This window comes from Seriola aureovittata, chromosome 11 (genome assembly GCF_021018895.1).
Source record: "Seriola aureovittata isolate HTS-2021-v1 ecotype China chromosome 11, ASM2101889v1, whole genome shotgun sequence".
NCBI lineage: Eukaryota > Metazoa > Chordata > Actinopteri > Carangiformes > Carangidae > Seriola > Seriola aureovittata.
Window position 1 is genome coordinate 19,453,476 of NC_079374.1, and position 26,968 is coordinate 19,480,443.

Below are 26,968 nucleotides of genomic sequence, written 5' to 3' on the forward strand. Positions count from 1 at the left end.
GAGCCTCGCTGCACCTACACATTGTCATTCATTCCTTTTGGCTGCCTGTGGTTTTTGCACACCTCTGCGAAGCAAGATAGCAATCATCAATGCGCCATATGAAAGACATTTAATCTTGATAATGTCATAGCATAAAGAGTCTGATCTGCAGCAGTATCGGATGTTTATATCAGTGTCTTTTTTTTTTTTTTTTCTGTCTTTGCCTCAGACCCTGTATCCCAGGCTGACTCCCGTGCTAACCCCACAAGGAACATCAGTGGGTGGGTACTTGACTGAGACGGCGCCAGGGAGTTAATACCAGTCAGTGCCGCTGGAGGTGTGACACAGTCCCAGCCCTCTACACATTGATTCACACAGGATTAAGCCACTGCAGGATGCTTCAGGCGGAAGGCCTGGCGCAGCTGATTTACCGTCCCTGTCAGGCTTAACGTCTTTGGAGGCCTCCTCTGCCCTGCTCCTGTCTTCTGTGGAAAAACTAGTGAAAAGCATCTGCCGCTGCACCAACCAGATCACCCAAAGGGATGACTGGCAGTCATCTTGCTCAGGTACAGTGTATATTGTAAATCATGCAGTGACAGCTACAGTGTATTAAGTGTGCTTGCAGTTGTTTATGGGGATGGTTAACCATTTCTAGGTTTTTATTTATGGCAAACAAACTGTAGGTAATGTATGGCTGCGCCACCAAACCACACTATTACATTCTGCCTCACCACATACAGGGCACACTACTTGATCCTGTTCCTCTGCCTACAGATATATTCAATTACTTTTCAATCAGCAGTGTCCATTTGCTGTACATGTCAAGTCGCAAGAGACTCAGCCTTGAAGAAATGATAAATACAATACATTGTATGTTTCTGAGCTGTCACCATCTGTTCAGCCAATAAAACTGGGACAGTGTCTTTCTTTTTATTCTGAACAGAATAATGCACATAATGTCAAAAGAATTCAAGAGTAAATTGAAGATGGACTGTAATATTCTTAAACATAAGGCTGTATAGTGACAGATGAATGCAGCTGCTCCCACAAGCCTGTGATCAAAGGAACACAAACAAAACTGTGTTTTGCGTTGCATCTCTGACAATGCTGTCACGGTCATCCCTGCCAATGAAAACATCTGCAAAAATCAGCTTGTTTGGATGAGGATGGATTTCTGTTTTTATATTTCCAAACCCAATCACAAACCATTACATGCACCACAACGTGGAGAAAATACTTGCAGCTGTGGTAACCTGAATATACTGGATGCAGTACACAAAGAAGAGCACAGGGATATGGGCTGGAATTTAAGCTGAGAATGTGAAGAGAGACTTAGCTGGTTGGCAACATAATTGCCTGGAAATCCGGGGAAGAGGGGAGCATCTCTGGTAAACGGGCTGGGATCAAACGCCTTTGTTTCCACTCCAGACAGAACTGGGTGTTTGGCTTATTTAAAGAGAGGACGGGGGGGAATCTCTTGGTGATTTTTCAGAGGCTTGGCACACCAGATTAGCTTTTGACATTCATTTGGAAAGATCCAATCAAACATTAATTATTGTGACCACCTGTGAAAGGGAAGGCTGCAGAGTGTTGCTCGTCTGTTCCCTTATGATAGCTGCAGAGTCCTTACCCTCTGAATCCAGTGAGTGAGCCCCAAACAGGGACCACAGGAGACAGAGAAGCAGATTGCATTCCATCAGATCGTGGAGTATCTAATAGGATGCACAGCAACATCTGAGCCACGCTGCTGTTTGCCAGGATTTCTGTGGCCACTGAGAGCCTGGCATGGTTCCTTTGACCCAGATATTTAGCAGCTTAAGAGCTTTTCTTTCTTTCTTTTTTTTTTTTTTTTTTTTAAGATTTTTGGGATAGCCTGTCTTCCTCCTCTACTGGCAGCCACAGACTGGATGAGCACAAGCCTGAGCTGTGTGAACGCAGTTGTCACTGACTCTTCAAACTGATAGACTCGAAGAAAAGCAACCATCCATTTGACTTTTTGCAAACATGTCTAACACAAGAAAAATCTCATGTCTTTCTTTGTGTACTTAAAAAAAAAAAAAAAGCAATACTAGGATGCCTTGGGGTTATGCTTGTTTTCACTGCTTGTTTCTGTTCAAGACCATGTTTTCCAATCAGTTGTGACATGTTCTGTCAGCCTATGGAGAGCGTAGCTTGTCCCATGAATAGTCAAATTACACTGGCTAGAGGGAGGATGTAATCTGGGTGCAGTCAGGTATGGCTTCCAGAGCAGTGCAGCCCGAGAGGTTGGCTAGTAATCAGCAGCCAGAGGTTTCTAATTGGCATATGGCCGCGTAACTGCCAGACTACTCTGCTCATCCACCCAAACAGAATACATTTTCTGGCCAACAAAAATGTGGTACAGAGGCAGCTTTATTAACAAACAGCAGATGATAACTGCATACATGCTACTCAAAGTGGATGAGTTCTTTAAAACAGAGAGAGTTAATGCTATCAGTGTTCTTTGGGCTGACAGTTTTCAAGTATTTCATGCCTGTGCTTGTGTAGTGTGTGTGAAACCCATACTGCAGATTGGTACTGAGGAGAGATACAAGCAAGAGTTGTATGTTGAAGAGCCAAACCCTGAATTTGTTTTTGCTCTGTGTTTAGAAGCTCTTCTGACAGAAAAGAGACCACAACACTTTTGACTATAGAATAACACATCAAACTCAGAGGAAAATTGGACAGTCCGTCAAAAACTGGGCATCTGGCATCCCACTTCTGGGCACCAAGCCATCTCCACCCTCGCAATTCATTCTCATTAAACAAAATTTGCCCCCACCAAAACACAGTTGCAAAAAGCAGCAAAGTCGAAATTTAATTTCCCGGAATGAAATCAGGCAATACTAATTCAGCACTCGCCATGTGTAAATAATCTTACATCTCAAATGCCCGCTCAGTAGTTAATCTGCCATCAGATACTCTATGATATTGATCAAGACAAAATGAATAAAAATCAATTTTCATATCGTCACGATGCAGATGCAAAAAAATACAAACAGTGCCAGGGAACACGTCTATCTCCTCACAATTGCATACCGATGCTGAATCTCAATAAATGAATCACCTGATGTGTGTATCACTGATTCCAACGTGTCAATATCCATCAGCATATCCCACAATACTTTTTCATAAACTTGTTCACTTTTTCACTTCCTCAGTTGTTTTTTTTCCTTCTTCTCTTATGTGCTCTATGCTTCATGTATTTAATTTCACGCCAAATTGTTTGTTAAAATTACAAGTTTTGCTTTGTATCAGAAAGTGTTTTTGCATTTGTTCCATGATTGTAGAATGACAAACTGCAGGGAGCACCGTGTGGGATGATAAGACAATAATAACAAATCTCACAATACCCGAGTGCTACAGTGCAGCAAAATTTGTTTCTGGAAAATGAATTGCCGCAATCCTGAGCACAAAACATCAGTCTCTCAGAGCATCAGGTGTTACAAATTCAATTCCATATTCATTAATTTTGCTGTTGATGCAACGCAATTAGAGGCCAAGTGAATCCTGGACTAATCCCTAACACTCCTAGGACAAGAATCACAGTAGCAGGAGATAGGAATAAATGAGCTGCAATAAAAAGGTACTAATACCCTGTATTATTCCAAGCTTAAAGTCTTCCTTTCCTTCGATACATTTTTCCACATCTACCCTGGGAGGCTGAGATGCTCAAGCCTCTCTGACTAATTATTTTTGGTCTATGTGGGAGAAGAAGCAGGCATGGTATCACACTTCCCTCCTATGCAGGATTAAAAAAAAAATCTAATGAAAAAAGAACAAAAGAAAAGAAAAAGAGTGAAACACTATGACACTATTCATGTCTGAGACAGTGTGATGCACTTTGGAAGGTGACGCTGAATGTCATGTTTCTGGGCTGGAGGTTTCAGTGGGACATGTCTTTAGCCTCAGAGCGTCTGAGACTTTCTTTACTTTTTCCCATTTGTTTTTTGAAGAGCTACACACAGTCTCTCCCTCTGATTCCTGCAGCCTATGTCTCTATGAGCGAGTTACTGATGACTCTCATGTTCTTCCCACAGGAGTAAGAGAGGAAGCAATGGGCTGGACTATGATTCTAGAAGATGACTTTGGGGTCATTGCCTGGACACGGCGAGCTGGGAACTACATCAGCCTCTTCCTCCTTTTGTTTCTCTTTTCTACTCCAGTCCAGTCAGACATTGTGTTTCCTAAGGACCATCATTTCTCATGGAAAGCAGGTAAAATGTTTAATTATTCTCCTTCGCTATAAATGTCTGAATCACTATTCAAATTCTGAACCTCTAGGTCAAATGACTTTCATCTCTGGTGTGAAATCATAGCACTAGTCAATTATAAATCCATACATTGAAATAAATATTTGTCAGGATTACTTTATTAGTATTCTTAGTAATATTTTCAATTTTTCTTACTGTACAAACGTGAGGATTTTATAGAACAGACCTCTGCGAACCTGTTAAGCTTCATGCAGTTGGATATGCTGCACGTGTGAGCACCCCCGCATCCACTCCTATGTACAGACTGTCTACATGCACCAGAACCAGACAGTCATTACTGCTGTACAACATTGTGCAGTATTCATGTACATTCATTTCCAGTGCAACCATTTCTGCGGGGAAAGTAATCCTCCTCTTTCTGACACACATTGTTTGGGAGCGTAAACCTCGGGCTGCTATAGGACATCATCAAGCCATCAAGCCAGCTCCACTGGGCGGGTACTATAACAATACCTTCTTTCTGATGGATGGATTATCAATCCCTGGCGCTGTGGAGACAAACAGGGCTAGGGCTTTTAATGATGTGTACACTATGGTAATGTGAAACGGTTAATGAGACATTGTTACACAGTAAATCATCATGTTATCGTATGTTCTGCGGTGGATTTATGGCAGCAGTTACAGCTGGTTGACATTGTTTCCATGAACAGCAGGCTGCACACTACACTACAGTATTCTCCTGTGAATAGTCTAAATCTGCAGTTTAAATTTTCCAAGTGTTTCTATTTTTTTTTTTTTTACATGTTGCAAATACCATTTGCATCCATGGAGTATTTTTATACAAACATCATTTTTGTGAGTGAATCGCTTATGGAAAACTGAACTGAAATCTGATGTTCCCTTATAAAGTAAATTTGAGGTAATCTCAGAATTCATCCCCCACTTGCTTCACAAATTCAATTGAAAATGCATTTCCAAGGCAGCTTGAGGAGGAAAACATGGCCTTCCCTCACAAAAGCCCCACTTGCTGTGCGATTAGCACTTTCATTTCTCACTCTGTGGTTGGGTAATGACACTGCCCAAGTGATAAAGAGATTGATTAATTTCACTTGAAAGAGCGTATGTTCAAAAGGGATGTAACTGGGACACCAAGTGTGAGGATTTGACATCCTTGCAGGGCTAAGACATGTGATGTGTTGTTGCTTAGCAGGAAATGAAAATTACTTTAAAAACAAGAAAGGAAATCTCAAACTTAAGATGCCTCGCCCCTGAATATATCCTTCTAGTGTCTGTTTGGCTCCAGGGAAACCTGAGGGGCTGTAACAATTGAAATTGCAATCTTCTGAAGTGAAATCTAACAACACAAGGACAGTCGTATGATAAAACATGTTGTGTTACAAGGACACATTTGGTTTAGTTTGGTTTGAATGAGCAAACCTTCCTCGGGGCCACACATCTGTCTCACGTTCACTGTCTGCACAGCAGCTCCAGGCCTTATGTCACAAGTCTGATTATTATGTTCATGTCGGCAAATATTGATTTAACTTCCCTATGTCCGCCGTGGACATGATATATTTATACTTAATTTGGCTGACAAGCTCCCTTTTAATTTTGGACTTGTCAATGTAGAAAAGATGTGCTCTAAATTATGCTTAGCCACCCTATTGTGTGTTTGGTGTGTCTATCTAGGCCAGCAGCATTGTGGGGTAAATCTTTTGTGTGAGCCAGTTCCCAGAGCTGTGGCTAAGCTGGGTGTCTCTGGCTCAAACACAGAGCTGGAGTCATTTAAGCTCGACCTTCATCAGTGTCTTGGAGAACAGAATGGCGCACTGAAAGGCTGCTGCTAATGGGACTGTTATTTAACTCTTTAAAGCGACTGCTCGAAGACAATCCCTCATAAACAGCTATTCGTGCCCCTTTTAACAGCCAGTTCCATATTTGCCATCAGCTCACTGCACAGTGCATCAGAATAGGTGATGAGACGGTGATATGAGTTTGAAGGGCTGTGATTCTAAGGCTTTGTGCTCAAATACAGACGATAGTAATTAGTTCCCCGTGTATTACATTGTCCAGCACAGAGTGATTCACACTGCTCTGTGTGCAGTAAAGTTGTTTTACTACTATAGATTGCACATAACCAGTCTGTGTGTAGGAGAAATAGATTTTAGAATATAATGGCAGGCAGGTGAAAGTTTGCATGCATGTAGCTTTTACCTTTTTAAATTTTGTCTTTAAAATTCCAGGGATCATATACTACAGCACAGTCCTGTTAGCTCCAGGATGCTGATATCTAAAACAGGGCATTTAAATTGGATTTAATTTGGCTTACAGAAGCAGATGCATTTAAACGTGACAGTGAGACACCGTGCTCATCCAGTGTCAGCTTTAGACCACTGAAGAACTAGGATCTTCTTTCCCAGGTTTTCATTTGTCATCTCTGAGATGAGCATTTTTTTTTTTTTTTTTGAGTTCAGCATCAAACTTCATTCCTTTACTTGTCAAGAGTTACCTCCAGTGGTGCAAAGCAAAGCCAATATTAACACTTGTATCTATCATGCCCTTTCTTCTGCTGAAGTTAGCATGCAAACCAGCTAGTGCTGGCCCGTGTTGTCACTTTCTGATAGCAACTCACTGTAGCCTCCGATCTACCGTGAAGACGTAGCGCTGCTCAGAGGATGTATTATTACCTCTTGTCTTGTAAACGCAGCGATGGCCAAAGCTGTTGTCAAGCCACAATCACCACCACCTGCTCCGAGCCAGAAACCATATTCTGCGGCAGAGAAAACTTACAAATAGCCCCTTTAAAAAATCTTTAAAATTTCAGGACTCACCTATCAGTAGTTATTCAACAAACAGGAAAGGAGCTGCTTTATTCTTAGATACAAGTGAGAGCTGATCCCAGATGAAACTGCAATGTGCATCAAAGCTGTTTTTCTAAGAAAAAAAGTTTTTTTTATTATCATTATTTTTTGTTTTGTTTTTTTGACCTGGGAATTCAATTAGTTTTTGAAAGTGAAGTGTCTTTATCTCTGAGAAGAAAAATATAATATGCCTACCTAATTTTAACAATACAGTGGAGACTTTGTACAGTATTAAAAACAGTGAGTGCTGTGATTACAGGAATACATTTGTATTTGTTTAGTCACTATGTATTTCCTCATTTAGGCTTTTGTGTTTCATTCATATTTCTTCATTTTTAGCTATAAAAAATATTATGTTATGTGTCATTGCCTGGAGTCCTCTGGAGAATCGAATAATTAAGCTTTCTACTGTTCATCTAAATTATGTGGGAACTTTTAGCTGAAAGAATCAGCTGAGGGGCAGTGATTTTCAGAAGATTGAGAAATCAATAAAGGTTGTCCCTAATGAGAAGCATCTCAGCTCCTGCTGGATTATTCAAAGCGCCTACGGGGCTGAAGCCCCAGGAACCAGGTTTTACCCGGGGTCTTGTGGCTGTAAGAAAAAATGAACTCATATGTGCACTGAGTACAGTCGGGCAACATTTACATTTCATTTCAGGGTCTGAGTGTATTTATTTGCAACGTCCCCACACTGTTGCACCATCAAAGCTGAAATCAAACATCATTGCTGCAGTGTGCTTCTGTTGTTTCTGAAAAATAAGCTCAAAGGAGAGAGTGTGAGAGGATCGAGACTAGGAGGATTTCACATTGATCAAATGGCACTGAATAATTTACAAGGCACTCTTTTGCTTTATGACGACAGAGAAAAAAATCACATTAGGCAAATGCATTTTACTGCCAGTTAGTCAGACAATATTTAGTTTTCCTCATACTAGTTTTCTGTGCTGCAAAGGTAAGTGCAGCACCCTGACAGTAGTTAGTTTTAGCATCAATCTTGCAGGTCATGAATCATAGAGCTTCTTCCTCTTTGGAGCAAGAATACATTGTTATAATGATTCTTGTGCACAGAGCTGGCCAGTATGTGTTCATTGAAATGTGAGACTTTGAACGAAGCAACACAAGCAATAAATCATATGTAAAGGTCTAATGTAAGCAGTGTGTAAAGACTATTCACAGAGAAAATGACATGTTCAAAGGAAAACAAGTTATTGTATGCAAGTCAGAAAATGTGTTCTCATTCACTGCTTTCACCTGATTAATCACATGGAGCTGAATTCAGATTGAGGATGGCATGTCATAACCCTAAAATGAGCTCACACTTTTTCCTTACTGTGTGCATGAGTCTGAAATTTACAAAGAACCTATGGTTCACCTTCCAACACTCACTCATTTAGACATTTCTACATTACGCTGATACTGGATTGAAAAGATCTTGGCACAGCTATGAGGGATGTTTCTTTTTATCTCCCTGAACTACTGTCCCAATGAACCCTTCCCATTACTGAGCTTTGCCATGGACATGTACTACAAAGGCCATGTGCACAACATTAGCAAACTAAATTTACACACACATCATTTGCCTCTGTGTTTTGGCCTTCCATCCACACTAGGCAGACTTTTTTTCACACTTCAAAAAGATGGTACATGAACTTGAGTCGCTCAAAGAAAAGTTGTGGGCAGTGTGTGCAGGGACACATGCACAAAATCACATTTACAACCTTCCTTTTAGTTTCCCCAGCAACAGAGACCAGTAAACAAAGAACTCTTAACTAAACGTGATATGAACCTTACAACAGTCCGATGACTATTACAATTAATAAGAAAGCAATTTAAGTAAGGAAATGCTTAGATGTTACACAACATTTGCAAGTATTGCAGAATAACATTTTAATGGAAATTACAAAAACATTTTGTAATCTTACACCACCTGCGGCGCTGAGCTCAGCATAAACAAGGCAAATAAATAGACAACGTCATCAGGCCCTGAACATCTAAGAGGTACTTACCTGAGGAAAACACTCCCCGAGTTTACTTGTTTAAGTTTCCCTGCTGCCTTAAAAATATGAGTTAACTGAACTGTTCAGTTACAATGAAAAACTTTACAGACACATTTCCATTTCCATTTTCTCAGTCTGAAGATTCACTTCTTTATTACATATAGAACTTACAGCTGTGGTTACTGCTGTTGGAGACAGTGTGTTCCAGAGTTAGTAGAAAAGACAGCGTGTGAGTCTCCTCACCGTACTGTTGCTACGGACATAGGAACTGAATTCAATACAAACCACCATCATTGTTTGCATTGTTTTCATTTTTATGAAAACAAACAACAGTGACTTATCTTAACATGTTTTAAAGACACACAACACGTTTGCATCACATATGTTTTCTAGTACAAAACACAGGTGTCTTTGGGGAGTTTGAACTCTCAAACTGTGCAGTGTAGATCATATTTCTGTTTATGTTAATTTAATTTAATTTAATTTATCATATATATATATATATATATATATATATATATATAGTGTGTGTGTGTGTGAAGTCAAACACAAAAGAATAGTTGATTCCACTAAAATCCTGTGTGATGTTTTACAGCGTAGCCGACACAGATCCTGCTCATTTATCCAGCTGTTCCAGCTGACTTCATCCCCAATAAAGCCACATATCCAGACAACTTAATCCAGGAAATGTGCAAGTAGTAAGCTTTTATCCAATGACTGGCAATGGTGCTGGTAGTGGCACTGGTACTATAGTCTTTCTACTGATATACTGTGCTAGTACGCTCCATGTTAGTTGTAGCAATAAATGTGTGTGAATCTAACGTTTATGTTTCCTTCATTTTGTGTGTTTGCTTCCTCACATTTCAATCACTAAATCAGAAATGGTCCTTGCTCTAGAATTGTTAATCATTTAATGATTTAATTGATAATAATAATAGCTTACAGTGTCACTGTAAGCTTCCCAAGTTTCTTTTTCCCGTAATGATCTAAATAGTTTTGCTCAGTGGACAAATAACACATAACATGAGTTTGTAGAATGTTAATTGCAGTAATCTTGCCTTGAGCTAAAATACAAATTATAGTGTGGTGGTATGTGGACTAAACACAGTACATTATTTGTAGAAATCACCTCCAACCTACAGTCATTTCTCACATCCAGATGGATAGCTAGAGGCTTTTTGCTGATATTGATACTGTATAATAGTGTTTACACACAGTCATTCATCATTCACTCTGGTTTTGTTTTTCTATAGAACAACTGCAGAAATTCTGATGGAAAGATACAAAATGTCTTGGAAATGGAAAGTTAAACTTTCAAGACTTTGTGATACATATATTTATTTGAATATAATCACAATGATGAATGCTGCCAGGTGATTTGTCCTGTGGGTTCTGGTGTTGTCAGCAGTTTGACAACAGCAGTCTCGTACCTGTCAGTGTGGGATTTCTCCTGCTGCATATGAAAGAGCATTAAAGGTAAATAAGCAGTGATTCACACAGGGCAGAAAACTGCTGCTGCCACGCTGCTCTCAGTGATGTCACAGCAAAGTGTAACAGTCACTGACACTCTTAGAAGCAGCAACATGTAAAAGTAAAACAAATTAACGAAGACAAATCGAGCTACAATTTCAAGCTCAAGATTGTAAGAGTGACATTAGTAGCATGTTTTATTATCTGACTGCTTTCATTAAAGTGGCAGATGAGCTACAACGTGTATTTTTGACTGCAACCGCGCATTAACGTCATCCCTCCTGTCAAGTCCGCCACTCTGTAACTCAAGGGGTGAGAATATTATTTTAATTTTGTACATCAGACACACATCTGAAAAGAATAAATGTGATTGATAAGTTAAATAATGAAAATCCCAAACAAGAATTTGCAGCAGATCAGGGTAGCTGCAGATTTTCACATGTTGTAGGCCTGTCTCCTGAGCAAGCTAGCTAGCCACGCATATGTACATCAAACAGTCACCTGGGTTTTCCCTAAAATAATGTCAGACCAAACCCAACGACTTCAATATGAACACAGGCTGGCTCAGGAGGTGTCACGCAACACTTTCATCCGCCAGCTCTTACTTCGTCTCACACAACCATGTGTTGTGATTCATAGCTGATTTAAGTGTTTTCTCCCTGCCTTTCGTAAACACTGTGAAGCTTTCAGTGTCTTCCTTCCTCTAATCATAAAGTATCAATTATGCGGTTTGCCATTACAACTCACCACATTCCCGCAAAGGTGCAGGCATGTTGTCTCATTAAAATCTGAAATAAAGAAATATGGTTTGTTATCTCCCTCCTGTGGGTATAGGCTAAATCTCGTACACCGGATCAGCCTGATCATGATCAAGGTGAATAAAATTCAAAGTTGACTATTGACATGAGGTGGAGATACAGTATATTGCTCCAATTAGATATACTATATCTCAAGCTTTTTTGCAACCCACACATATCCACTGCATTTTTAAAATAACGCCTTGGGCATACCGTCGACACAAAAGAGTAACAATAAAGTGAACAACAAACAGATGCTTTGTCTCATTTAAATTTGATTAGCATTGAACGCACCATATTTGTAACTGCGTTACTCTATATTGCAGCGATCAAAGCAACCTTGACACAATTTCAAGTGTCTCTTCAAAAGCTCTTTACATTGATTATGCAATTGAGATCTCATTTTGAACTCATGTCTCTCCTTCTGACTGGCAGGGAACTGATTGAGGTTGTCATAAAAGCTGGCGGCTAGTCTCATGAGAGCCACAAGGCAGGAGATCCCTTGCAGTCAGACCCTTAATCCCATGAGAATATTCTCACAGAAGAGTAAGCTTTCAGAGTGCCTCTCCTATCAGAAGTCCCTTTCAAGCAGTGTGGGGCTTTCGCACAACCCTTATACAAAATGTCCTATTTCTGGACAAATCTCCCACAGTTGAATTTTTTTTCTTCAGGGACTTGAGGGAGGACTAGGGAAAGATACACAGCCATGACGAGTATGTAACTGAAGCCAGCTGTAATTATGAAGAGTTCCTGTAGCTACTGAAATATCCAGCCTGGAGTGCCATTGTGTAACTGATGGAAATCAAAGATAGAAGGTCATCTCATTACTGAACGGCTCCTGCAGCGCCAATTAATACTAATATTGAAATACATAAAAGGCATCTCTGAGCGTCTGATTTCTGTATGATATAGATGCCTCACTACATTCCTCTTAAATTCTTGTCGATATTATGATGGCTGTTGAAAAACTGAATGTAAATTAACCTTTGTGTAGCTTTTAAATACCATTTATCCATTCTTACACAAAGAAACAAATACACAGTCAAGTGCAGATGCTGTACAGTACAGTGGTGTCTGACTGCATGTGCAGTACCAGTGAGCATGTCGTCTGTTATCCTGTGTTATAGTGAGTCTCTGTTGTAGCTGCCTGCACAAAAAAACCCCTAGATGACTCAAAGACTAATTATAGCTGTAATACAGTTTTAACTGAATTAACTTACTTAGAATGGATTTTAGGAATACAGTGGTTCCTCACAAGCGAAAAAAAAGTCACAATAGTGAAATTTGATTAGTCAACAACTTCAGCTCCTTTAATGCAAATGAAGTAAAACCTGCTGACAGGAGGTTCTCCTGTTCCACCGCTGCAAACTGGCTCAAGTGCAAAGATTTTAGTAAATCAGCAGGAAGGAAATCAGGCAGGAGCATGTCCTGCTCTTTGATGCTTTACTAGATGTTGGGATTATTGAGTTTTGAGACTGAAGAGAGTGACCTTGTCGGCTACTTTGCGTGCGATGCATGTCTGTGTGAAGGTCAGGTAAAAGTAATTTGTCACTGCGCGGAATGAACGGACAAAGCATCTGACATCCACTGCTGCACTCTACAAAATAAATTAAGCCTCAGTGTCACATAGCTTTATTAATCTATCATTCTGCTCCTCATTTTTGTCTGGGTTCTTAATATGCTCTATAAATGCTCTCTAGTGAGGAAGCTTCATTCTAATTCCCCTTCATAAAAAAAGGCTATTTGCTGCTTTAACAAAACATGACACGCCTGTTGTAATTACAATAGTTTTAATAAGATGAACTCATCTTTGCTTTAGAGAAACTGTAAGCCTGAAGGACTCAGCACAGACTGAGTCAGTATGTGTTCAGGGAGAAGCTGCAGAATATACGGCAGGAGTGTAAACCTAAATGCTAAAAATGGTTTTAAAAAAAAAAAAAAAAACAGTTTTGTGTTCATCTTCTTCTTTGTGCAGTTTCCTTGACAAGCTGCTCTCCATGCTGGAGTGCTCTGTCTTTGTCAGCACAACTGCTTATACCCCCTACTGCAGAACTAGAAGTAAATAGCTTACCTACTGATAAGATTTCTCATTTCTCTGTGCAAGTTCCACTCTGTTTCTGTCTATATATCCTCCCTTGTTTGATAATTAATGACATGATATTTTGTACCTGTGGTGGATGTTTCACTCCGATTAAAAGATCTCCTCAGAATTATGGAGGATGCGAACTCCGTGCTGATGCACTACCCACAGCAAGAGCAAAAGGAAAATGTTAATAATCTTCTGTGTGTTGGAACAGCAGCCTCTACAGAGACCTGTTAAAATAGCCCTCTCTGTTTACCATGCATTTGACCTAGTGGGGAACACACTGGAGAGACAGTGAGGTGAAACCAAATGGATTTTATTCTTACCTGAGAAATGCTCCCATATGAGTCATTTTCTGATTGCAGAGCACTGTCTATCAACAGTGCTTGTTTTGTTTTACCCTTTGATCAACTGCTGTGCTGAAACAGGGTAGTCAAAACAGGAGATCTAGAAAGGAGTGGAGCAGAGAGGAGAGGGGCTGCGAGGAACAGGTTGCAGTGGAATTATCCTGAAAGTACTAATGTAGTAGCCAATGTAAAAGAATATACATTTTGAATTATGATATATGTCTCGCATGTGTGAAAAACATGCATATATGGGATTTGGGGTATATGTTCCAAGAAGCAGGTGTACGGAGTTATCTGGATGACTCAGCTGAGTGACACTGTGCCGGTCTTGTCTCTGAGGAATTACGTAGAGGAAATACTGTTGCAAAATGCTAATTTTCAAATGTCCACTAACATAAGTATTTAATTTGTTATCACCATAATATCAGCTCTTACAATACAATATCCATTCATAAAGCAACCAGAGCACGATTAAACATTTTCATGGTTAAATGTTTAAGCACTCACAGCACTTGGTCAGGGTGAGGAAGAGATCTCCTCCCTGCCTTCCTTTCTTCTCTGCTTCCTTTCTGCCTACCAGCAGGAGACAAGTCAAATCATGACTGAAATATGCCTCTCCCTGTTCCAAATGGAAATCAAAATGGGAGAGAAATCCAGTGTGTCCGCACATTAAACAATCTGTTCCACCCTAATAGTTCAGAGTCAGGCAGAATGCAAGCAGGTTGTACACACATGCTCCTGAGAATAAGTCTAATCAGACCATATTGTTAAATCACCTGTGTGAGTTTACCATGGTTGTACAGGCCTTTTAATAACCCTGACAGGGTTATTAACCCTGTCGTTATTAACCCTTTCAGGGTTATTAAAAGGCCCGTACAACCATGGTAAACTCACACAGGTGATTTAACAATATTAAAAGGCCTGTACACCCTGTGAAGGCTTGGTATGTCTGTAACATTAGTCAGAAAAGGCTTCAGTCATGTCAGTTTGTCTTCAGCCTACAGTATACTGAAGATATCAGTATTGATTTTTATTTATATTTATATCTTTTCTTATTTTGACTGTTGGGACCAACGTGTACTTAATACCCACTTAATACCCATTAGAGATGGATCCTAAATGCCTGGCTCCATTTGAGATGCTACCATGGCTAATACCGGTTTTAGCAGCACATTGTTTAGCTATAATCATACACTCAAAATGTCAGATTTTTTATGTCCTCGAGACATTACACAGGTCTTCCTTCTTGTCACAGGGAGACATAAAGCTCCTGCACTGACACTAGCTGTAATAGCCTGTATTTTGAGCAAGGAACACGACTTTTAACTGAATGCTTCCTCGTCTTGCATTCCTAATTTCAGACAATGGGTATTAGATTTTTCTTTCCAATTAGCATATTCATGATAGTTGAAAGACAAAAAAACAATGGATTCATAACGGTATAAAACTTAATGGCACAATGAATCACAGAATGTAATGACAGCCAATGACTTATTATATGTATTGCTTTAGCAACTAAAGCTGACTTCTTTAAACATTAATGGATTTAACAATGTTCAGATATTCCCAGATATGGCTGCTACAGTACGTTAAATTTGGGGTTTGGGGATTTTATTCAGTACTATTTCATTTGTATTAAGGTTTTGTTTATGAGTTTGGCCAGTATCAAGTTATGTCTCTGCAGCATGCCATTTGTTTTAATTTAGTCTTAGCACTTGTTAATTTTCATTTGTCCTGCCCTTGGATGAGCAGCTGAATAAATCTTGTTGAGAGTAGAGGAAGAGCTGGAGGAACCCACTGGTATCAATGGGCACAGCAAACCAGTTTAATTAATTCTGCAAATACTTGGTTTTCATCCTCTTTTTTTATTTTGCCAGGCTGTTGAACACATTGTTGGGAGTGACTTCTTAATCTCAGTCGGGACTCCACACTTGGCAATTTTCTCTTTTCCTTCTGAGGTGAAAGAGAGTCATTTCCTAAATGGGCAAAATGAATGAATAAATAAATAGATAAACAAGAAATATCTGATGTCGCGATCTAAACGTATCAGGATCATTTTCTGGCAAAATAAACTGTAGCACTTATATTCTGATTGCTTCCTGTTTACATGATGATTATGAGATTAATACTGGCAGACGTACTTCAGGTTGTTTCATGTAGCTAGCTCAGGCTGCTGAAGCCTCTTTGGCAGAACTTTAGAATGTATTTTTTGGGGTTTTTTTCATGTGTAGTTTGCATAGTTTGTTCTCCAGGTCTTACAGTGTATAGTGGTGTGTGAAAGGGATCCCTTCACAGTTAAAATGGAGAGGGAGAATTTGAACTGCAGTCAACATACTGCATCATCTTTGTGACAGGGATGTAAAGCACCACCCGTAGATTTTTTTGGATTAGTATTTCTACTCTTAGTGAGGCACTGTGGTGCTTTCTCTGGCCACCTTTGTTGTTTTAGTGAATGAAATGCTAAAGTCGGCATGCTAACAATAATTTAAAGGAGGTATTTTTAAGTTTTGCTATTGCTGCATAGCCGGGGTTAGTATTAATATTTACTTACCAGTCTAGAAGAAACTCTGCGAGTTCAGCATCAAACTTCATTCCTTTACTCGCCATGAGTTGTTTCCAGTGGTGGAAAGCAATGCCAATGTTAGCATGCTATCTCGCTAGCCCCGGGCCTCAGCCCATCTCATCACTTTCCAATAATCTCCATTGAGCCTGAAAGACATAGCACTGCTCAGAGGGCGTATTATAACCTCTTGTCTTGTAAACCCAACAACGGCTGAAGCTCTTGTCAAGCAACAATCACCATCACCCACTCTGGCGGCAGAGAAAACTTACAAATAGCCCTTTTAAATTCATGCCAACAACCATTTAAATTCTGACCTGATGGTGCTACATGAAAATTTAGCGGGTCATTTAAGTTATTACAATTCATCCTAAGGGAGATATGAACATTTGTACCAAATTTTATTGCAGTTCATCTTACCAGTTTAACTCAGTAGCAGAAATATCATTCTTATTATGGCGCAAGAGGAAAAGTGACGGGATCACTAAAGTCACACCCTTTGCTGACCATGAATGTCTCTGCTAAATTTCATTGCAGTAGGTCAAATAGTTGTTTAAGGTATTTAAGTCTGCACCAAGTTGACAGATCGACTGACTAACTGACACATATACATTACTTAGAGCAGTGGTTCTCAAAAAGAGGGTCCAGAAACCCCCTCAAGGACCCCTGGGAGAGCCAGCAAAAAGGGGAATAATATATTTTCAATATCATTTCAGCCATAAGTAACACAATGACAGTATGTATGACTATTTTGATCATGGGTTGCAAACACTTTCTGTAATAAAACATCTAGAAACAAAAATCTTATCAGATGGGGGTATGTGGTCTAATTTGTTTCAGTTTATAGGGATCCTTGATGTGGAAAAGTTTGAGACCCACTCACTTAGAGCCATGCCTCTAATACAGCCTAAATCAAGCCTCTGCAACAGTAATGTTGTCAATTTATTTATTGTTAAAATAAGAGTATTTATGTGAAAACAATTCTAAAATATCCTAATCCAGAAATTGCAATTATCTTGAAATTATACCACGTTGCAGAGCCTTAGAAGTCTCTTAAAGTCTTCAGGGGAGTTAGCACAAATGGTTTTATAATTATTCATCTCAGCAAAGTCACTTTACCTCAGGACTGCATCTCTCCAGCCTTCAAACCCTGGATCCTGTAAAAAAAAAAAAAATTATTATTGAATTTCATAAACCTGAAGCCGTAATGTTGAACTTGTGTGGATCTCAAGAGGGAGTGTACTTCACAGAGATTTAAATGAGACGCTCACAAAGTTGCATTTCAATAAGATTTAACTAGGGGAGAGAACACTGGTGTAATGATAAACAGACAGTGATGGGAAAAGGGTGCTGGTGGGTTTTGCTGTAGGGGTGCTTGGGGGCCTTTCCTTGATCAGGGATCATGCTCTCAACTGGCTGATTTGGCAGCATGGGGCCTGAACCAGTGAATGGCAACTCAATGACAAAGTCACAATTTCCTACTCATCAACCTACTCATCACAAATGAAACAAGGCCTCATTAGTTTAGGCAGAAACTCAAAAGTTGCTATAGTTACAGTATATATCAGCCTCATGTGTTAGCTGAGCTTGTGTACTGCTGTCGTTGGTAAACAGTCTGTTTAAAGCCCTGACACACAGAACTTGAGATTTGCAGACTTTAGTGAGTGCTTGAGTATCTTGGCAGCAGCTGTTGAAAAATGACCCACCCTAGGTACTGAACTGGGTAACTATGTTTAAATATATAAATATATATTTATAAACCATCAGAACTGACTTGCTAATTTAACAACAGAAAGTCCGTTAAACATTGTGTTTTGTTCTGGATCAAAGCATGGCTATAATTACATCTTCATCTGGCAGATTGTCTTATTCAGAGTGACACACAGTCCTGCTCTGTATTCACGATTAAAACATGACCATCAGACTGATCAGATCATTCTAGTCATTAGTTGACCAAGGGATGCTATAAGGAATGAACCTGTGTGCTGAAGGAACTCATTATGGAAACAGAAATAAACCATTGCCAGTACATACATTGTATCCTGTACAGTCCAATTTGCAGATGACAGGTTTATTTATTTTTTCATTTATTTTTTATTTGTCCGTCAATTATCAAATGGAAAAAAGTAAGAGTGAACACAGTGAAGAATATTTCGATGAAGCCAATATGTTGCATTAATATTCACTCAGTTCCTTCTCAAGGTACCTGTTTGGTGCTGTTTCTCCTATCACTACAGAATACTTAACAAATAATAATGTAATTCATATTGTCTCTGGTGATATGATTCCCCATAAAGCTAAGATCTTGTGTTTATCAGAATATATAAAAGGACCTCAGCTCAACTTGCTCCTTAAACAGTCGCGCTGAGAAAAAAACATTCTTCACTGGACTGTCTGAAATTACATTTGGGGTAATTTAACAAGGAAAGATGCTTAGGTTTGGTTTGCAAGATGTCAAGAAACTCATAGCACATAATTAATATAAGTTGGATATGCCATGCATCATTTTCCTACCCCAGACGCCCAGCATTTAATCATGAGGAAAGAAGGCAGGTGAACTTTTAATTAGAATTTGTGAAGTGATGTTTGATCTTTTATTACCTCCACCGTGAAGTGATGGCTTCTGTCTTACTATGTTAAACACAGCTGCAAACATTCACGCTCCCAACAGGAAGACATCTTTTGAGTTTAATGACCACATAACTACCCATCACCACCAAGAAGCGAGACTAATTACCGCATCTGTTGAATTACTCCTCATCCAGATGCAATATTTGCAGAGAGCGGCCACCGTGACGAAGCAGCCTATTGACCCCGTGACCTTTCCTCTTAGGACAGCAACAAAGACAGTCATGGATAATTTGGAGATTTAAAGTTATGCACCTAGTTGAGTCCTGTGTTGTAATTTTTATTTTTCAGTCTTTGATCCAGAAATAGTCTTGCTGTGTTTGCAGAAAATGATTAATTATTATAGTTGCGCTGTAGTTTTCAAGCATTCCTTTTGGGGTATGGAGGAGCTGTGTGTGTTGGGGAAGAATGGAAAATGAAATGACAAGTGATGTTCTTTTTAGGGAAACCCTCTGGGAAATAGCAGCTGTTGCCTCCATATGAAAAAGAGACTTTTCAAGATCCAACTTTCTTGTTGTCTGTTGTTTGTGTGGATTATTCTGACATGTTGGTAAAAGTCTGACCAGCTGGGTGAGAAACTTGCCCACGGAGTTTCTCCAATATTTTACTCTCTATGTCCAGTGGGCCCTAAAATGTCAAGAGAATTGTTATCCCCTCTCTCTGTCTCTGATTGTTCTAAATGAGTTTTCACTTGGCAGGTTATAAACCGGTGAAAGGCATTTGTTTTTTGTGATCCAAAGAGCTGACACCACATCGACTCAAGGGTGATCTCAAAGTGTGTTTTCAGTCTGGGATTGCTTACTATCACCAACAGTAGAGGTGGGTGTTTGATTAGAATTTTATTTACAAAAGCCATTATATATCCTCAGTTTTGTGACCATTACAAAAAAACAATACTTTTTTCATTATCTTAAATAACATGTTTATATACATGTTATTTCTGAGAAGGTTAGCATTTTTTTATTAAAGAAAATTATGCCAAAGCTCTAAAGGTATTATATTTATATTGTCTTCAACAGTAACACCACATCCAACATTTTTGGAAGGAGGGTAAAACAGAGACTCTTGTGGACTGAGTAGAAGTCTCTTGAACCGCTGACCACATCCAACATCGCCACTGGGTGTGGTCAAGTGCAGTCCGTTGTACACGTGACCACACCCAGCTGTGATGTATTATGGAACTATAGTGCCACACCACATCGCTGTCAATAGCCAACACCAACCAAGCAATGTCCATCGTGGCCATCATATGTCCCAAAACTGACGGACAACTTAACGATGGTAAGACCATCCACTTTGGTCTGAATTTAGCTTCTATTCATATACATACTGTATGTGTGTGTGTTTGTGTGTGTACAGTATATGTTGCTATCCTAAATTGCGCTTTTCTAATCTGCTGCTCTCGCTCTGTGATTTATTTGTCTTGTGTAAAAAGATCACTGAGTGCAAGGTGGTTCCTCATATTTTTTTTGTGTTTCAGGCTGCATAGTTTAGACAGATGGATATTGTTTAGAGTGCAGTGCATATACAGCTTTCTGTTGTCTTTTGGATTTCCGTGGAGAGGAAAGGGTTTCCTATAGTTATCTTTTGGTTGTGTTTCACTATAGAACGGTACTCTCCATGGTGTTTCTCTTATGTGCAGAGAGCTGCTTGAGTGCAGAATTGTTGTGCAAGAAAGCATCAGCAAGCATCTACACTGACTTCTCCTTCCAGTTCTTTTATCATGTCAGCGGGACACATGATAAGTGAATGTAGCTGCTGGCAGGATCAGGACTGTAGCCAGATTTATGCTCACACAGCTGAGATAGGATACCTCAAAATGTGCATTTTGTGACTGTATCTCAGTCAGACCAAGATGAGTCCTAAGACTGTTCAGATCTAAAAAAAAAATAACACCATGCTGCAGGATGTGTCAGGTCACATCAAGAAGAGAGGTGTAACCACTGCTTTAGATGACTAATAGTAATTTTGCTGTGGGAGTGTTGTACATTACACAAGAAAATATACATCTCAGTACAATGCAATACAGTTCAAAAGCACAGCAGACTACAACCTCCAAAATGTAATGTAATACACTGTAAAACCGATTCACACCTCACTGACACAGTATTAAACAGAAACTGGATGTATAATACTTCATACTTTGAAGTATGGCAGGGCCGTTGTATGGAATTTGATCACAGGTGTACCTAATAATCTGCTCGCACGGTGTATAAGTGGTGAATATTCAGTTTACACTCAGATCTGCGACCGCCTTGTCTCAACTTCAGCCATGAGTTATGAGCCACAAAATCAAAGCCACGTAGCTGCCTATCAGGGTGGGCTGCACCGGGTTTAATGTGATTTAAAATCCCTGCGTCACACCCACATCTCTTCCTGATGTGTGCACATGCTTCTATGCCTGTCTTTCCTATTTTGGGTGCATTCAGAAATGAAGATCACAATCAGCAAGTGCTGAAATTAAGTTATTATTTTTCACTGTCACATGTTTTTTCTCCACTTTCTAATAATGACAACAAATCATTCAAGGACTCAAAGTTGATAGCTTTGATTGTGAGGGTTATATTTACCAACCAAGCCTTGATCATACATAAATACATGTACTTGCAGCTAACTGGTGAGTTTTTACCAGCTCTGTCAGTGTCATTCATGTGAAAAGTCCAAGGCTGAATTTCTTTCCCAGTCTGCTTTGTGCTAATACTGGTCTGGCTTTACCGAGATGGAGAGCCCCACAAGCTGCTAACGGGCTTCAGCTTGACTCTGAACTGGTGTCTCTTGTCATTAGTGACTGGCTACAGAAGGCATGATAATGTCAGCTAATTTGATGTTAACCAGTTAGTTCTGCAAATGTTACTATATTGCTAACTGGGTTACTCCCAACATTGTGGAGCATGCGATCGTTCAGATTGGATTGTTTTTTTTGCTGGCTCTCGTGCACACAGGGTAACTTTCAGTTGTGCTTCTGGTTGTATGTTTAGTTGCCGTTTTAACTAAACATCTTGCTGACAGAGAACATGAAGGGAGAGGGTGGTTGTGGCCGAAGCGGGGTCGGAGGTGTGTCTGACGAGGCGTTTGTTTCGGTCAGAGATGCTCGTTTGCAGAACCAGAACTGCTGGATAAATTGAAATGTCGACATTTTACATGAATGTCCATTTAAAATTTAATTCACAGCCCTTCCAATAATTGTTTTAACCTGAACCAAGAAGTTTAAACCCTAGTGGTTGCAGGTAATCATCAAAGTCATTAAGACTAATCCTCTTGTGACCATGAATGTCTATGTACAATGGCAATCCATCCATTTACTTTACAGATAATTATATTATAATTTATTTGCTGTAAGTAAAAATATTTTCCTCAGGACTGACATGGTGGACCAAGCGACTGCACAGACCAACAGAGCAGACACAAATCATTTATACCTATCAAACATTTCTCCCATACTTTTGACTCCGCTCCGACTTATTTGCCCACTACAGACGGAATGTCCTTCCTGTTATCTGAGGGAGATGAAGGAAGGTACATCCCCAACTATCGGAACTCCCAAACTGTCTATTAGTTTTCTGTCCTTTCCAATAAGTCTCGCGGGGGAATGGAATTTGAGGTGTCTGCACATCTCTAATGGACTCAGTGATAACAGCTACCTTGGCTGCACAGTGGCTGACGGCTTTGTTTGGATCCGTGATAAAGACAGGGCAGATACTGTGGTGTGTATTTGGCTGAGGTGATCATGTGGGTATCAATATACAGCAGCCGTACAGAGTGTATTGAGCAATTTTTCAATTTCACATTTGAAAGCAGACTGTATTATTTCTATATTGCACATTCTGTATTTTCTGAGTTGCAACACAGAAATAAAACACAGCAGTGGGTTTCTTGTAGCTGAATACTGAGCATTTGTTGGTGTTAGCGATCAGGGACCCACAAATCTTTTCTAACACTCATGCGGTTTTCTCTATTGCCACGTCCCACATGTGAAATTAGCAAGGTTTGGCTGAGCAGTGACAGGGATGCTGGTAAATGTCATTTTGGCCAGTCATTATTTATTTGACCTCCCACAGATGACCATAAAATGAGGGAGCATCTGATGAATAATTGAAGGACAAAGGGAACAGAGATGACAGATGGAGGAGAGGTGAAGTATTTAGCCTCTGCAGGTTACACTCTGCAGGCTACCTGACTTGGGTAATCACTTCTTCTGCCAGAGAAACTCTCTTGGCAGAGTGTCCTCATAGAATTGGTCCTCAACTCAGTTCCAGGACCATTTTGTGCTTGATTAAAGGGAAAAACAGATTGCTCTCATTTAACTCTATAATATGAAATAAACTTGAAACATGAAAACCCCTTAGAAAAACAGAAATGGCAGCGTATTCATGAATTAGAATTCATTCTCAGTGAGTAAGGCAGATCTTTCTTGGGATTGGAAGATCTGTACTGAGGTATTATTATTTCTGATCCTGATGTTTCCTTTTATGAATCATACCATACAGAGATCTTTTATACCATGCACTTTTCTTTACAATTTGAGCTCAAATTTACCATAAAATAAAATATTTTGAAGAGTAGCTAATAATCTAGGACAGGAACAATACAAAAACAATACTTCATCCTTGCTCTTTCCATCTGCACACAGCACACACTCAGAATAACGGACAAAAGGACAGCAAGTAGATGATGTGAAGTGCTGCACCGCTGTCATGGCAAAAACGCGACAAAGCATGTCCTTGAGTTACTTACATTGTTGAATTCACTTAAGCCTTTTTGAGTTTAGTTAAATGATATGTCAATACCATGTTGAAAAAGTTGAATGCTGAAAATGTATTGGATAGCACTGAATAAATACACATATTCACAATAATTACAGTTATTAAACAGAAAACAAAGAAAGAAGAATTGTGTTTGGCAGTTTGTCTATACCAGTTCAAATGTTTTTGAAATATAATGAGTCTAATTTTCAGTACTTCAGTAGTACCTGGCAACTTCAAGCAGGACATAGCGTAACCTATAGTGAAAAGTGAGGATGTGAAGGTGAGGGTGGATGGATAGGTGTACAAAGTCTATGACACGGGGGCCAAAGCATGAATCCAGTCTCCTATAACAGTAAATGCTGCTTTCCCTGAAAAATATCTTCTGATGAAACTTATTAATATGTCTATATGGTGTTTTTTTTATATAATACAAGACATATCACGAGCGATATAATCACTCAATGCCATTACTGCAGTCAATTAATGTCTCATAAAAATGGATTCAGACAGCCAGGGATTCATACGTCATGTTACTAAGGAACCAATCCTATCAACTTTTGCAGTTGCAGCAAAGTTTGCATTAGCACAACCACTATCACTGTGTCAGTCGCTGCCAGTTGCGAGCTAACAAACAACATAAACAAATGGCTAACTACGCTGACCGTTCTCATACGCCAGCTAGTCACTGATTTTGGTCACAACAGACTCCTCCAAAAACTCCTGAGCCTGGGTCTGACTGAGGCTTAACTGTGGCTGAGTCTCTCCGATGTTCCTTCCTTACCATCTCGATACATACTGCTGCACCGGTCAACTGAGCACAAGTAGCGGTGGTGGGTGCGGCACAAGTCCTGATCTAGATTTCTCAGTGAGGAAGTAAGCATAGATGTGCTTTCCAGCTCATTTTCCATAAGCAGCTCCATTCACTCTACATATAGTCATTTGATCCATTGTTAACATAAACACAATGAGGTTTGTTTGGTTACATTCCATGACCATAACCAGCTGGTTTTGGTTGTCTAAACTTAACCGTGTCATAAATGGTAAGTGCATGGTATAGGTTTGCTGGAAAACATGTTTTTTGTTGCAACTTGCTGGTTGTAGTTTACATTGTGCTCGTAGATGAAACCTGGCTGCCATGATTTGGAAGTGTTTTCACTTCAAACTTGAGCAGAAACAGAGCAGCACTTCAGGAACTGCTACTCGTGGCTCGGGAATCAGCACTCAAATGATGCTTCAACAGATATTAAGCCATGAAGACAACCTTGTCAAGGCTGTTCTTATCTCTTCATAGCCTCATATTCAGTCAGTTTATTCCCCATTCTTAATGCAGTTATTCCCAAATCAGCCTATACATTTCTTTATTTTTTATTCTTTTCAAGTCTTTCACCTGCATTATCATATAAATATTAAAGTTAAATCATTCGAGCTAATGCCAGGTGACAATGTCAAATTATCCTGTGTTGGAGAAAAGTAAATAAACTCAAAGAATGTATTCTTTTGGTGGTTTTAGTGGATAAAATAATAATTGACACAAACTACCCAAGTGGAAAAATGTCACAACAGCTCCTATGGCTACACTGCTGAATTTACCCACATATTTTGTTTTGTAACAGAATGAGCAGATATATCACACAGGCTGTGCTGCATTGCCAGAGATACAATTTTCACTTTATCTCTGTCCTGCCACGGCCCTGGTCACCTGCATTATCAAAACACTAGGGTCTTTCCTCAGGTTGCTGCCTGTAGATATGGCCATTAGTTCTGCTCCTGTGCTTACGGGAGAGAAATCCCAGGTCAGCAGAAGACAGTGAGACAGAGGAGTGAATGACATCCTATCCAATTACCTGTCACCTCTACACAGACTGGTGCAGGGACTTGAGGAGACCACATGAGACAAGCAATTACATGGAAAAAGATTCTGATCACCGCAGAGGTAGAGCACACCTCCGGCTGGCCCCCACTGTTGTCTTCATGTCTTAAAGTGATACCAACTACAGTACTGTGGCATTTTTAAGTGTAAACACATCGATTCTCAGGAAAATCCCCAAAGGGATTTTCTAGCCTAAAATCAAAGTAGAATCTGAGAATAAACGAGATCTTAGAAGAAATACAATATATGCTTCATACATCAAGTATCAGGTCTCCTAAGGCTAGAACAGCCAAACACTGATTTCAGTGGGAGAGTGTCCTGTCTAGCTTTGACCATGTGCATATTCTTAGGTGTGAGACAACGGGATGTGCCACAATCTCAATGGGGACAAAAAGGAAATTACACTGGAATGAGATTTAGTATGGAGCCTGAGTACTGAAAACCCAGTGCCCTGCTGTGTTGTGCTGATATTGCATTGCACATAATTGAATACCATTTATCAACCTGTAACATTTTTATACAGTTTTGGACATTATACCTCTCAGTCATAATAATATTTTACTCACTGATTTAATGGATTTACAACAGAGTCTGTCAGGGAAAGCAACAGGAGTAATTAGACATGTCTGCAGCAAGCTCCCAGTTTGGCCATTCTGCATTCTCTGCTAATTTGAGTAGTACACTTGTGTCTAGCAGTATCATCATGTCCTCCGATATCAGCAGTTACATTTGAAAGCAAAGTGTTGTCATAACCCAGGGAAGCAACAGGAAATTCAGCGAAGACGAGACAAAATTTCTGCTGAAACAAACCGAGCTCATTCACAAAACTCCGTGGATAGGTTACCTGTAATGAGTTAGTCCAAGATATTTATCACGAAGGCTTCGTAGCCCAGGAAAATGATGTTCATGTCAGCTGCTTTTAAATTATTTGTCCACCTACCTTTGCTTGTTTGTTTTCCTGACTTAACAGAAAGGGTGCCTGTGTTTTCAACAGCACCCATTTGAAACTCTCTGACAGCCCACTGCTGTGGGCAGGTTAGATATTCAGAGTAGGAGCATAAAGACAAATGTGACTCTGACAAAGACCAAGAAAAAATATGTGACACAAGAAAATAGGCAATGCAAACTTATTCTTCATCTGTACCTACGCAATCGTAGGTACAGATGAAGCTTTTCGAGCTGCCAGTGAGCAAAGTTTACACTTCATGTTATCAACACAGCGCTATGTCCTCAAACCTATGGCTTAAACTCACATTTATATTCATTTCAGTTCATATCTATACTTTACTTTAACATACAAATCTAAACATAAATGCATAAATGTGTCTTTGGATATAAGCTGATTATGTGATATACTGTAGACTTACTACTTATTTTTGTAGCCCTGTCTGCAATTTAT

At 39.6% G+C, this 26,968-nt stretch overlaps 1 protein-coding gene across 2 annotated transcripts in view; it reads left to right on the forward strand.

Annotated features, from left to right (window-relative positions):
- The window catches only part of thsd7ba (thrombospondin, type I, domain containing 7Ba), a 162,728-nt gene that overhangs the window by 37,662 nt on the left and 98,098 nt on the right, over positions 1 to 26,968 (forward strand). For both annotated transcript variants that reach the window (XR_008829110.1, XM_056390251.1), the window contains exons 2-3: positions 209 to 545; positions 4,038 to 4,214. Coding sequence is in view for 1 of the 2 variants with exons in the window: in XM_056390251.1 (XP_056246226.1) it covers positions 4,055 to 4,214 (160 nt within the window). In the remaining variant the exon portion in view is untranslated. The remainder of the gene's footprint in view (positions 1 to 208; positions 546 to 4,037; positions 4,215 to 26,968) is intronic.